General features: G+C 31.7%; 1 protein-coding gene across 2 annotated transcripts; it reads right to left on the reverse strand.

The window, feature by feature from the left end:
- Nucleotides 1–3,194: 3,194 nt before the first annotated feature.
- On the reverse strand, nucleotides 3,195–5,977 carry LOC114378321 (protein translation factor SUI1 homolog). 2 transcript variants are annotated; one of them, XM_028336893.1, is made up of 5 exons: nucleotides 5,754–5,844; nucleotides 4,200–4,298; nucleotides 3,870–4,075; nucleotides 3,634–3,687; nucleotides 3,195–3,537 (listed from the first exon to the last, which is right to left on the reverse strand). In XM_028336893.1, the coding sequence occupies exons 2-5, from the start codon at nucleotides 4,234–4,236 to the stop codon at nucleotides 3,493–3,495; spliced, it is 342 nt and encodes a 113-aa protein (XP_028192694.1). In that variant the 5' UTR covers nucleotides 4,237–4,298; nucleotides 5,754–5,844; the 3' UTR covers nucleotides 3,195–3,492. The 2 variants fall into 2 exon arrangements, with proteins under 2 accessions (XP_028192694.1, XP_028192693.1); XM_028336892.1 differs by lacking the exon at nucleotides 5,754–5,844 and adding an exon at nucleotides 5,870–5,977 and having other exon boundaries at nucleotides 3,197–3,537.
- Nucleotides 5,978–14,450: the final 8,473 nt, after the last annotated feature.

Below are 14,450 nucleotides of genomic sequence, written 5' to 3' on the forward strand. Positions count from 1 at the left end.
GAAAATATTTTATTTACTGAATTAAGATTCTGTTTCTTATTTTTTTTTATCCAAGACTCCTACTCAAAGTATTATAGAGTTTATAACAACTCACATATTATTTATTTAACTAAGTTAAACCCATGTTTACTAAAGTTATTTTTACAATAGTCTTTCTCTTTTTTTAACAATTACTTCATTTATAATAGGCATATAAAATATTTAAGAATTAGGTAGAGTTAAAAAAATTAAAAAAATAATCATTAATGTTGTCTCAAATTAAAATAAAAAATAAAATAACTTGTTTAAAATTAATTAATATAAAGAAATTGAATGGATATAAAGGAAAATAAACTATAAGCAAAGATTATTAACCTACTTTTTAAGATCATAAGTTATTAGAAATTAAATTAAAATATTAAAAAATGTCATTTATGTCATTTGATATTTATCAATTGATCTTATCTGATACTTTCAATTAAAACAATTAGCTTTCAACTTTTCAGCACTTAACTTATGGCTTATAAGCTTTCAACTAGTTTTACCAAATATAGTCGAAGTAGCTTATGAAAAATAAACTATCTTAAAAGTTACTAGCTTTTTTTGTTCTCAATTTTATCATTACAATTTTATTTGAAATTTTATTTTACCATTTTATTTAATTTAAAAATCATCTTATATCTTTTTTTTTATTCTTTGAAAAACTTTTCTTATCTAATTTATCATTCGTACATGTGCACGACCATCAACTCGTCAATAGTCAACTTTATATGTTTGAATCATATCAACTTTACGATTATTTGCTGAATTTTTTTAATTATATGACCTAATTTAAATGGAATTTCAAATATATATGATTAATTTTAAACAAAATATTTTATTTGTATCATGTTTTATAATTATGCAAGTGAGAGACATATGCATCCAAGTTATTCTTGTATAAATAGAAAAATAGTCATTTAAGAAAATTATAAAGAAAAAAATTTTTATTTTTTTGTTTTAAAATGATATTATTAATATAGTATTTAAATTTTAAAAAAATGATTTTCAACAATATAATTTCTGATAAATTTTGTTTCATTTAATTTTACTTTTTTTGGAAAAAAAATTAAGAAAATTGAGTTTAAACAATATGACTAAAATCATCAAATCTTTACCATTTTCTTATAATACAAAATTTAAAAATTATTATCCTACTTTTAATAATATAAGTATTAGAAATAAATTCAAATTTAAAAATATTAAATGTGCCCTTTTGCATCATTTGACATTTATCCGTTAGTTTTATCAAACACTTTTAATTTAATCAACTAGCTTCTAGTTTTGAGCTCCTAGCTCATACTCTTTGTGTCCCTAATTATTAGACATAGTTGATTAATTTACATTTATTAAGAAAGTTAATTAACTTAGTTATTAGCATTAAATTTATAATATTTTTCAAATTTATCCTTAACTTTATTGGGAACCTATTCATTTTCTTCATTCTTCATAAGAGAGAGAGAAATAATTCAAGAGTATTTTAGTCAAAAAATAATTAATACACAAGAGGGATGAAATGAAGTCTTATAATAAAGGACAAAAAAATAATTGACCATGTCTTATAAATAGGGAGGTAGTAGCTTCTAGTTAATTATAAAACTTCAAGTTAGCTTATAAGTTTACCATGGTGACACATAGCATAAAAGTGGAAATAATGCTAGAATTAAAAAATTGTAACAAATAATATTATGGTAAACCCATAGGATTGACATAGTAGAGTGGTGTAAGAATTCTTGTGTTTACATGAGAGAGAATCATTTATTTAGCAAGATAATAAGTGTTTAATTCTTCCTGAATGTAAAATTTTCTTGAGTCAACAATAATTACACATTGCGAGTAAAATTAATCTTTCACTCAATGGGTTAAAGAACATTCATGATCTCTGATTCAATAAAAAAATTATAATAATAATATTATAATAAGCAATGACTTATGGCAAAGGACATTTAAATGATTCGCCGGTATTACACTTTTGTTTGATTTGAAAATAAATAGAAAGAGAGAAAGTATAAAATATGAAGATGGAAATAAAATAGTGAGAAATATATGGATTTCTAAATTATATAAATTTTTCTTATGCTTTTCTAATTGAATAAAAAAGTAGAAAAGAATAACAAAAACAAAAGACTTTCTCTAAATATATCATTATTTCATTGTCAATAATAGTAATAATAATAAAAACTTTGACAAATAAAATTATAAATGACTCTTTAACAAGTAATAAAAATATATTTTGATTTTTTAAAAAATATTCGCACTTATTTTAAATTTAAGAAAAAAATTATTTGTACAACAATTTATATGATAATTATATAATAATATATTTTTGTGTTTATCGTTCTCCTACACATTATCTATTATATGTTATACAGATTATATTGTATAAATTATTTTACATGTATCACATCTCTTAATTAAAATATTACATAATTGTTGAAAGATATACACAGTCTCAACTTTCAGAAGAAAAAAATAATCATTTGGATAGTCAAAAGAAAAAAGAAAAAATCATTTGGAAAAAAACCATGTCCGTTCAGTGAATAAAATTAATGCAAGGGGTGCATATTTCTGATATCATCTTATCTGAATCGACCACACAGTTCCGACAAGATATTTAACGAAAAAAATATAGGCAATCATCATATTTAATGCAGGGAGTACTAGTATATGATATGTCTGGAATATAAAAGGGAAAAAAAAGTGATTTCTTTTTGCTTGATTGACGTATAAATATAGAAGGAAAGGGAAATTTCGTGAGTCTCGTGTTAAAAATGATTTTTTTTCCAATTTGAAAAGAAAATGAGTTAGTTTGAGTTAAAAAAAAAAACAAAATATCCTTGAGTTGAAATATTTTATATACTTCTCATTTAGATTATTTACTTTAAATTGTCAGAATAAAATGTATCTAAACTTTGTCCATCAAATTAAATAACTAATGACATGTATAGACTAAAATAAAGTAAAATATACAACTAATGATATTTTTTATTTAGTTGAAAGAACAAAAGATAGAAATAACCTTCTATAACTAAAAATTAACTTTTTGTTTCACTCTGCTCTCATTTTCTGTCTACTGTAGCAAGCAGGGGTTAGGTTGGTGTCTATCTCAAATTCTCCTATAAATAAATCTCAAGTTCCGACAGCAGTTGTAACATTTGGCAAGTGAAAGGCCCAAATTAAAAAGCAACCAAAATAGGGTAAGTCACTTGCACATGAAAGAATAATAACAAATTTATTCAACACAGTTATCTTAGAAGCAGACATATTATCCTTACCATATAATCAAGTAGTAACTATCCAGAATAGGTAAACAGTACCACAGCAGATTATATATGACTCTTTAACTACAATATAACAGACGTTGCTGTGACTGATAATTGCTTGAATTCAGATTTATAAGCTGCTGCTGCTACTGCTACTGCTGTTGGTTATATGTATGTAGCATGAAGCTAAATTGCCACTGTTGGCTAGGCCTTAAAAACCATGAAGCTTGATGTGTTCCTTCTTTACTATGCCAGCCTGTTTGTAACATCACCAGAGGAATTTAGAAATTACAACACTGTTTTATAGTAAAGAACAAGAGCCACATTATAATAAAGTTGTCAGAATGTTCACCTGCACAAGGAAAGTAGAAACATTCTTTCTTTGATCTCCCTGAAGTTGTATGACCTGCATGCATACAAAATTTGATGTTTAGGCTTTCATTGACAATATTTGTTGAAAATCACATAAAATAAAATGTCCACCGGATGACAAATAACAATAGCATGTTATAGTTATTTCAGGCTCCTACAATTACAAAATAAAATAATTACATTATGCATTATTTGTGAAGAAGAGAACAGACAAACCTGGCCCAACTCAGGGTCTTGGACAACAGTACCATTACAGCAGAATTCTTTCTTCAGGTCCTTGAGTATCTTGCTATAGCTATACTCTTTCTTTAATCCTTGAACAGTTGTTAGGCTTTTCCTTCCGTTGCGCTGTTGTACACGAACATGAACATACTCTTTTGTCCCGGCACCTGAGTCCTCAGCATTTGCCTCAGCAAAGGGATCTATTCAATTGTCAAACCACATCAGAAATCAAGCCAATGATAATTTGTTGAATTTCTGGTTTCGGCCTAATTGAATTTCTTTATGCCTTAAAAAACAGTATGAACTGAGATATTTAACACCCACCAAAAGCAGTTGGGATGTTCGTGTCAAATTCAGACATGAAACTTGCCCTTGTTTTCTTGTAACACACAAAGTCCTTCTAAGTTAATCAATCACCTAGCACTGCAAGAGAAATTAAATATATTTCAAGTCAGAGATGAGATGGAACAATTGACATTTCTCATGATGCTATTGTTGTCTATATTATGCTCACTACCAGTTCTCAGTCCAAGAAAATATGAACCAGAACAGAATAAACAGCAACTTTGCAACGTAAGTCTTTTATGAAACAAAGGCATACACATTTAGAAACCTACTTATCCCATTATGGGACCAAAAGATCCTGTGGTTTCAAAATAAACTACACAAAATTAAGCTCTTCACACCATCCATTCAAATTTATATAACTTATTATACCATATTTACCATCAATACCTTGCTAGGCAATAAAATATTTTGTCAAGATTTCCTCCTATTAATTGAATAAATGTCTTTCTCATCAGTAATAAAATGACAGAATCAATTGAGAAAACCCATGTTGTCAAGGTTAAACTCTTCTAAAAGCTTATGCTTTAGGCTGAAGGCTCATAATTGATTTATATCTCCATTCTCTAATAATAGCTATTAAACTTACAAAATGCCCCAGTCATACCTTTCCACAGCACATTTGACATCCCAAAAAACAAAAATTTCTTATTTCACCATCATCAATAGTTATATGGTCAATAAAGGAATGGGCCAGGAAGGAGGTGGGGAAATTATGAGATCTGGGTCATTCTGCGTGCATAATCATTAACCAAAACACAGCTAGCAATAATGTTCCAGTGACCAAATTAAGATTAGTCTAATGAATGAATGTTCTTAGAATGTATACACCCATGCATACATAACATACATACAAATAAAAGAAACAGGGGACACGCATGTACAGACCATACAAACAAAGAAAAGAACCATAGATCTTTATAACTAGAATGTATCAAATACATTCTCACATGTTAAGTCCAATAATTACAATAATCCACTCTCCTTGTATATAATCAGTATAGACCCAAAATATCAAAGAATATGCATTATCCGATTCCCTCACAAGTTACTACATCAATTTTGTTCAAGTGCATTCAATCTCGAAATGGTTCATTACTTTATACTATTACTATAAACTCAAATGGGATCATATATGTATTTGAAGTCTGCAAGAAATAATGACTTAAGTTTTAGAAACCAAGCAATTGGACCAAAAAGAAGGCATGATTCACCAGCCATCTTCTTCACCTAAACTCTAAAGAAACGAAGAGAATAAAGCCCCAAATATAAATTGCATAACCATGAAAACAATCCCAAATAAATTAAACCCCAATTTCATAAAAATGGAAAAAAGATTAAAAAAAAAACCATCAAAAGAATGAAAGACGTTATGATCATGCAAACAAGGTGCAAATACAAAAGAACAATCCTAAAATCCGCAAATGCACCGTAAGATTAACAAAGAACTAATAACACACCCCACATAAAAATTAACATCTGGGTATGAAAGAAAATTCTCGTTCACAAAAAGCAAGGGTTAAAGTTACGAACTTGCTTACGCATAACGCGTAATGAATGCAAGAAACCCACGAAGCAGAGATCAAATAAAAAGAGCGTGTGAATTAGAGAGATCAAAACAATAAATTGAAAAAGAATAATGAAAATACCTAAACACTAGCGAGAGGAAAAGAAAGTAGAATGGATGAAAGAAGGAATAAACGAAAAACGTGAGAGCAAAGAAATGAAATAGGAACCAAAACTGGGTCAAGTTTATATATAGGACGGTTCAGATACGAGATAAGTACTCCTAGCCACGCAATTGGTAGCAATTCCTATTTACATATTTCTTTTTTAATTTTTAAAATTATAATTTTTATTTTTCATATATATAAATGCACGTGCAAAAGAATTTGTAATATATATATATATATATATATATATATATATATATATATATATAAATATAATTTTTATTTTTCATATATATATATGCACGTGCAAAAGTTTGTGGTATGTGCAGCACAAAAACAAATTATGGTATGTGTAATTTTGTTTACGATTTTTTATTTCCATTTTCTAATTTTATTTTTTTAATTATAAAATTGTCACTTTACTTATAATGTTTCTTGTTTTAAAGAATTTGTAAACAAAGAAAAAAAATTAAATAACATGCAATGCACTGACAGTATAAAGATTTTTTTATATAAATATTTAAAATGATGCACAGTATTTTCTATATAATATTTTAAAAAAAACATAAAATAAAGTGATGATTTTATAATTAAAAAAAATTAATACAAGTAAATGGGTTTATATAATTTTTAGAATTTATGAAATGTAACAATGCATTAAATTAAAGAAAAATATTAAAGATAATTTTGTATTAAATTCTAATAAGAATCAAGATAAATTCAATGAAAAATACAAAAATTGAATTAAATATATATTTGTATTCTTTTTTAGAAGGACAGATTTATAGTTAAATAAAAAAAAGTATTGTTAAATGGGTATGATATTAATTAGATCAACTTAATTAGTTTTATTCTATATATTATTAGGTTTTGATATATTTACATTCAACTCAATGCAAATGATGTTGAGTATTACAAAAGTGGAGGAAAAATCTGTAGTTGAGAGAGTTGTTTTTGACTTTTTGCATGTTGATAAAATGTTTCATATATTAATATCTCAGGTAGGAAGAGAAACTTTTTTTAAAATATAGGAAAGAGTATATATATATATATATATATAATTTAGGCACATATTAGGGAGAAAGTTTAATTCAACTTTTTTAGAGTAATAAGCAAAACATATCAACTAACATTCAAATGATTGCTAACTCAAGATATGCTTCATCTTATAGTGTTCACTTGAGGAGTGTTCTCTATCCATCTAAATCGATTTTTTCTTTCGCCTGTTCTTATAATTGTATTTTCTTTAATTGTGTTTTATTTCTAATAAAAATATAATATAATCTAACTAGGAGGTCGTTAGTCATTATTTACGACTAACTTTTGCATTGAACAGTTACACAAAATTAACATCTTTCCTTTAATTTATGGTTTTTTTTGTAGGAATTGTACATATTTTTATGTTTAGTTTGATTTTATATAGTGAATACTCTCATTTTGTAAATTAATGTTGAAACCACTTGAATTTCAGGCTAAAAGAAGAGAAGGTTCAAGCAGCTGGTGTCTCGCTAAGCGAGGCATATACGCTTAGCGAGTGACATCCGCTAAGCGAGACACACAACTTACTTAACGTTCCGGGAAACCCTAGAAGAGGATCAGTCAGAGATATGCTCACCCAGCGCGCCGCAAGCTTGCCCAACGAGTCATTTGTCTCTTCTCGCGCTCAGTGCGCTCAGCTCCCTAAGTCAAAATTCACTTACTCTCGCTTAGCGAGATAACTCGCTAAACGAGCCTTTAGAATCTAAAACATCAAGGAGCCTTTAAAACACTGAAGTTGGCAGAAACTAAGAAGAGGAGTCTAAAAAACAGAGCCAAGGGAGAAGCTAGAGCGACAGAAACGAATCCACCAAGAGAGTCTAGGTTAGAGGAGTGAGATTAGGGTTGTAGAGGTTGAAGGAGACATCCTCAACCATTCTTAGCCATTTTCTTCCCTCAAAATCTGTTCTCCTTTGTATCGAAAGCTCATTACTTGTAATGGAAGACTAAACCTCTTGGTTGGGAATTTCTTCTGAACCTTAGATGTAATATTCTTTCACTATCTATTTAATGTTGTTTTTATGTGTTCATTGCTTCTATGCATGCTTATTTTTACATGCTTGTGGCTTGATCACCCATTTGTATGTATAGTTAGGATTTTTAGCATTGGAAAGTGCTTTAAAGCCTCAGAACTTGATAAAGCAAGCTAGAAAATTGTATGTCTAGGAATTGAGTGCAGCAATCTAGTCCATATTATGTTGTAGACTTAATACAACTCTTTTAGACTGAGTTTGTTGAGGGATTAAGGACGAGGTTTAAAGAGAGTTAGGCCCATTCACTCGAGGGATCTTGGTTTGGGTAATTTCTCGGCATAAGAACACTAAGATAACATTAAATAGAGAAAATATATAGCAACATCAAGGTAGATTCAGCAGAACAACCAAACGCTTTTTCACTTGACTGTTTTTACTTCTCAAACACTTTTGGTTGTGTATAAATGTTTGCTCATTGAACATACATTTTTTGAGTGAAACAAGTTTCCTATGGATACGATACTCGGTTCTTATCATTTTATATTACTTGCGCGACTCGGTGCACTTGACGAATAGCATCACAGAGAAAGCGGACAGAGGTTCTGCCACCTTTCTTGATTCATATTATATTTATTATAGCTTTATTTTAATTGTTAACTCTATTTTAATTGTTTGTCTTTATTTTTAACTTTTAACCTGTTTTATTTTTAACTTGTTATTATAATCGACTCGGTACCTCTTTGGTATCAGAGCCTTTATTGTTAGTATAGAGTAATAAGAAGAGAAAGGAATAAGGAGAAGAGAGAAAACACAAAGTTTAACGTGGTTCAACACACAATGTATGTGCCTACGTCCACGACTACACTAAGAAAACTTTTTATTACTTGCACATATAAAAGCTTACAAGGTGTCTCTATATATAACACTAATAAGACACAAGTTTTTACAAACCAGGCGATGTGGGACAAAGGAACTAAGACCACAAACTCTAACAATTTTCCCACTTGGGGTCTAAGTTCCAAATTCTAGCAGCTCCTTGTAAGCAATGAGTTCATCGACTCTTTACCTAGTGTAGCGCCTTCATATTCAATTATCCTTGAAGGCCAACTGAGGCAATGCAAAGCGTCAGCTTGTCAGTTGTAACAGCTTTAGTCAACATATCTGTTGGATTCTCTGATCCTAAGATCTTCAACAAAGATAAGTCTCTATCATTTATCAACTCCCTGATAAAATGGTATCTTAATTGAATATGCTTGCATCTAGAATGGAAGACTGGATTCTTAGCAAGACTTATAGCACTTTGACTGTCACTAAACATTGAAGCATTATCTTGTTCTTTCCCTAATTCATTGAGAAAATTCTTTAGCAAAATCATCTCCTTAGCTGCTTCTGAGATAGCTATGTATTCGGCTTCCGTGGTTGAGAGAGCAACTCTATTTTGAAGTTTAGATTTCCAACTCACAGCAGTACCTCCCAAAGTAAAAATGTAGCCTGTGGTGCTTTTCTTGGTATCAAAATCTCCTCCCAAGTCTGCATCTGAAAATCCCTGTAAAGAGAGATTGCTTTTTCTGAAGCACAAACACATCTTTGAAGTACTCTTCAGATATCTAAGTATCCACTTTACGCCTTCCCAATGCTTCTTTGCTAGATTTGATAGGAACCTACTGACAACTCCCACTGCATGTGCTATGTCAGGTCTGGTACACACCATAGCATACATCAAACTCCCGACTGCTGATGCATATGGTACTCTTGACATGTAACATTTTTCTTCATCTGTCTGCAAATATTGCTTCTTTGAAAACTTCAAATGAGATCCCAAAGGGGTATTCCTGGTCTTAGAATCTTTAAGGTAAAACCTGTCAAGCAACTTGTGTATATATTTCTCCTGAGATAGCTTCAAAATTCCTTCTGATCTGTTTCTTAGAATTCTCATACCAATGATTTGTTTAGCTGAACCAAGATCCTTCATTTCAAAGTTTTCTGTCAACTGCTGCTTCAACCTGTTAATGTCTGCCATACTAGATCCTGCAATCAACATGTCATCAACATGCACGACAAGGATAACATAACTATTAGTATATTTCTTAACATAGTAGCAATGGTCCATGTCACATCTGTTGAATCCTGAGTTGCTCATAAACTCATTAAACTTCTTGTACCACTACCTCGGTGCTTGTTTCAAGCTATATAAACTTTTATGAAGCTTGCACACAAGATTCTCCATGCCTGGCACTTCAAAACCTTCTGGTTGGGTCATATAGATGTCTTCCTCTAAATCCCCATGCAAGAATGCAGTTTTAACATCTAACTGCTCGAAGTGAAGATTCTTTGCAGCTACAATACTCAGAATAACACTGATGGTAGTCATCTTTACAACTGGAGAGAAGATCTCTATGAAATTAATTCCTTGTTTCTGCTGAAACCCTTTCACCATAAGTCTCGCCTTGTATCTTCTTTTACCGTCAGATTCTTCCTTTAGCCTATAGACCCACCTATTTTGTAATGCTTTCTTTCCTTCTGACAATTTAGTTAGAGACCACGTCTTATTCTTCTGAAGGGATGTCATGTTATCTTTCATTGCTAGCTCCCACTCAATAGAGTCATTCCCCTACATAGCCTCACTGAAACATTTTGGCTCACCAGCATCAGTTAACAACAAATAATGCAATGAAAGGAAATACCTATCAGGTGGTACTGACATTTTGCTAGATTTTCTTGGAGGAGTTTATGGTTCTGGTTCTGACTCAACCTCTACGCCTGTACTTTGGTTTCTGTTGGCTACATCACTTTCTGAAATTTCTTCAAGTGTTGCTTTCTCAAAAATTTCTGACAGTTTATCTGCACATGTAGATTCTGCAAAAAATTTGCCCTTATAAAATAAGTTCTCATTAAAAGTAACATTCATGCTTCTAATAACTTTCTTGGTTTGGTCATCCCAAAACCTGTAGTCATACATGTCAGATCCATAACCAATAAAATAACACTTCCTCGCCTTCGGATCCAATTTATCTCTACTATTAGAGTCTGTCAGTATATATGAAACACAACAAAAAATTCTCAAATGTGAAAGTTTTACCTCCTTTCCAGACCATACTTATTTGGGCAACTGATAATTCAAAGGAACTGATGGTCCTCTATTGATGAGATATATTGTTGTGTTTATTGCTTCTGCCCAGAATGCTTTAGGCAACACCACACCTCACTTTCTCGTTCAAGGTTCTATTCATCCTATCTGCAACACCATTTTGCTCAGGTGTTCCTGGTATTGTCTTGATCATTCTGATCCCATGTTCTGAACAAAAGTCTTTAAACTCCTAACTATCATACTCCCCACCATTGTCAGATTTCAGACTTTTAACCTTTAGACCTATCTGATTTTCAACTTCTATTTTCCACCTTTTAAACACAGAAAACACATCAGATTTATTTTTAAGAAAATAAACCCATACCTTTTTGGTAGATTCGTCGATAAAGGTGGCATAATAGCGTGAGTTTCCAATAGATTTCATTGGGGCTGGCCCCCAAACATCTGTGTGCACCAATTCTAGCCTTTCAAGTTTAGAAGTCTTCCCTGCCCTTGAGAAGCTAACCTTTTTCTACTTTCCAAGGATACAGTGTTCACAAACACCAACATCAACATGCTTCAGGCTTGGTAGCTTACCCTTTGCCACCATAAGCTTCATTCCCTTTTCACTCATGTGTCCAAGTCTTTGATGCCACATGGTTGAATTATTGTCAGTCTCAGTAACTGTTACCATATCCTCATCTACAATCATGTAAAGAGATCCTCGTTTTTTTCCACGAGCCACAACGAGATTTCCTTTTGTTACCTTCCAAGCTCCATCTCAAAAGTGGTGTGATGCCCCTCATCATCCAACTGCCCTATAGATATTAAATTTCTCTGTAAGGTAGGAATGTGTCTGACATTATGCAATGTCCATAGGGATCCACTGGAGGTCTTGATGTCAATATAACCTCTTCCGACAATGTCCAAAGATTTTCCATCTGCAAGGTAAACTTTCCCAAATCTTCCAGAAATATAGTTAGACAATAAATCTTTACAGGGAGTGGTGTGGAACGATGCACCTGAGTCCATGATCCATGAATCAACAGGACTATCCAAACTGCAAATTAATGCATCATCAAATTCATCAATTGCTGCATTTACGGATTCATCATCATCGCGCTTCTTGTTTTTATGAGACTTGTTCTTCTTTGGTGCCTTGCACCGATTGCTAAAGTGACCTCTCTTGTCACAATTCCAGCAAGTAATGTTACTTTGAAACTTTGTATGACCTTTCCCTCTTGACTTTGATCTGCCTCGACCATTCTGACCCTTCTGGGTAGTCCTTCCTCTGCCTTCAGTATTCAATGCTGAATTGGAAACATGGCTAGAAGATTCTCTTGAATCTCTCTTGCGAACATCTTCGCTTAAGATCAATTCACGTATTTCACTAAGCTTTAATGTGTTCTCCCTTGTAGAACTACTAACTGCAATAACAGTTGTAGCCCAACTATTCGGTAGTGATGACAATAGAATCAATGCCTTCACCTCATCCTCAAATTTAATCTGCACTGATTCCAATTGGGCAAGAATAGTATTAAATTTATTAATATTATCAGTTACAGAGATACCTTCTCCCATCTTGAGGTTGAACAATCGGCGCATTAAGTATACTTTGTTGGCTGCCGACGGCTTCTCGTACATATCTGATAACACCTTCATTAAGCCTGTAGTAGTCTTCTCGTTTACGATGTTGAACACGACTTTCTTGGCTAATGTCAATCTGATCACGCCAAGAGCCTGTCGATCTAGCAAGTTCCATTCTTCTTGCTTCATGTCGCCTGGCTTAACCCTTGATAAGGGTTTATACAACTTCTTCTGATATAGATAATCCTCTATCTGCATCTTCCAAAAGCTAAAATCTCTGCCATCGAACTTCTCGATCTTCACCTTCCCCTCTTCTAATGACATTGCTCCCACTGCCTCCTCTAAACTGAGGAGACTCCCACTAATTCCTTTAAACTAAGGAAATCTCGTGGAGTAACCAAAATCTCTTGATACCAGTTGTTAATATAGAGCAATAAGAAGAGAAAGGAATAAGGAGAAGAGAGAAAACACAAAGTTTAACATGGTTCAGCACACAATGTATGTGCCTACGTCCACGGCTACACTAAGAGAACTTTTTATTACTTGCACATATAAAAGCTTACAAGGTGTCTCTATATATAACACTAATGAGACACAAGTTTTTACAAACCAAGCGATGTGGGACAAAGGAACTAAGACCACAAACTCTAACATTTATTTAGCTCTAGATAAACATAGAGATCTAACTAATACTAACAGTTCTCTTAATAAATATTCAACAAAAATTCTTGAAGACCTTTCTGAACATATAGAAAGTCTAATAAAAACACAAAATTTGTTTTTTAATAAAGTGAAAATTTTAGAAAACAAAGTCACTGATATTTTGAAACTTCTTAGAACCAAAGATCAACAAATTCGTTTTTCTACGAACAATCTCGACAAAATAACAACACAACTATCTAAGTTATCTTTAGGAAAAAGTACTAATCAATCCTCAAATAAATTTGTGTTGGCAAAACCAAGAAAATGAGAACTATACCCTTTACAGGAACTTCATCAATAATTTCAGGACACAACCCTGTAACTGAATCTATAAACCAACATCTTGGAATCATAAATAGATTCTTTAGGAGAACAAACTCCTGAACCAGACAACTGAAACAAATAGTAGACATAGAATCCAATATTGAAATTGGGTCAAATTCTAGGATGGACTCACTCAATCCTAGGTAAGTATACAACCTAAAGTGGATAAGTTCTGATAGAACTAGTTTATACAGATATAGAAGAATGGATGACTTTCATCTTCTTGATGGGAGACACGAGATTATTAGATTAATTTCAGAACAAATCGGACAACAACTTCTTAGTAAAAATAGAAGATATGTACACCTAGGGTTAATTGCCATAGGCGTCAAGTCTCTAACAAGATCTTTTGTGGGAGCTAAAACTTTTGTAGTGCTCTTCGATCAAAGGTTCAAAGATAATAATTCTTATGCCATAATAGGGATGATAGAAATAAATCTAAATCAATTAGTCTCCCTGATGTACATTGCTCCTAATTATACAATGAATCTTAGTGATTTCATACAAAATATAAACTTAGAAGTCCAGACAATAGGTTTTGGAAGAAACTTTGTAGGACATAACTTATTTAGACATCATCTTCATAGGCAGAATAAGTGATCAAATATCCCCTAGATACAAGATGAACACCAATCCATTAGTGACAACATTGTCATCTGATGGAATTCAATTTTTGCCACCTGAAATCTTTGGTTCCTGGAGGAATCAGAATAACCAATGACAAACACATATCGATGTTGGATCCTCTAGGAGTGCTATAACCACCCCTGGATCAGCTATATTAACAAATAGAAGAAATAGTCTTTCAGTAAGGTTTACTGATTATGAAGACATACAAAATTCTCCATAAGAGAAGATGGAACCCTCT

This window comes from Glycine soja, chromosome 12 (assembly GCF_004193775.1).
Source record: "Glycine soja cultivar W05 chromosome 12, ASM419377v2, whole genome shotgun sequence".
Lineage (NCBI taxonomy): Eukaryota > Viridiplantae > Streptophyta > Magnoliopsida > Fabales > Fabaceae > Glycine > Glycine soja.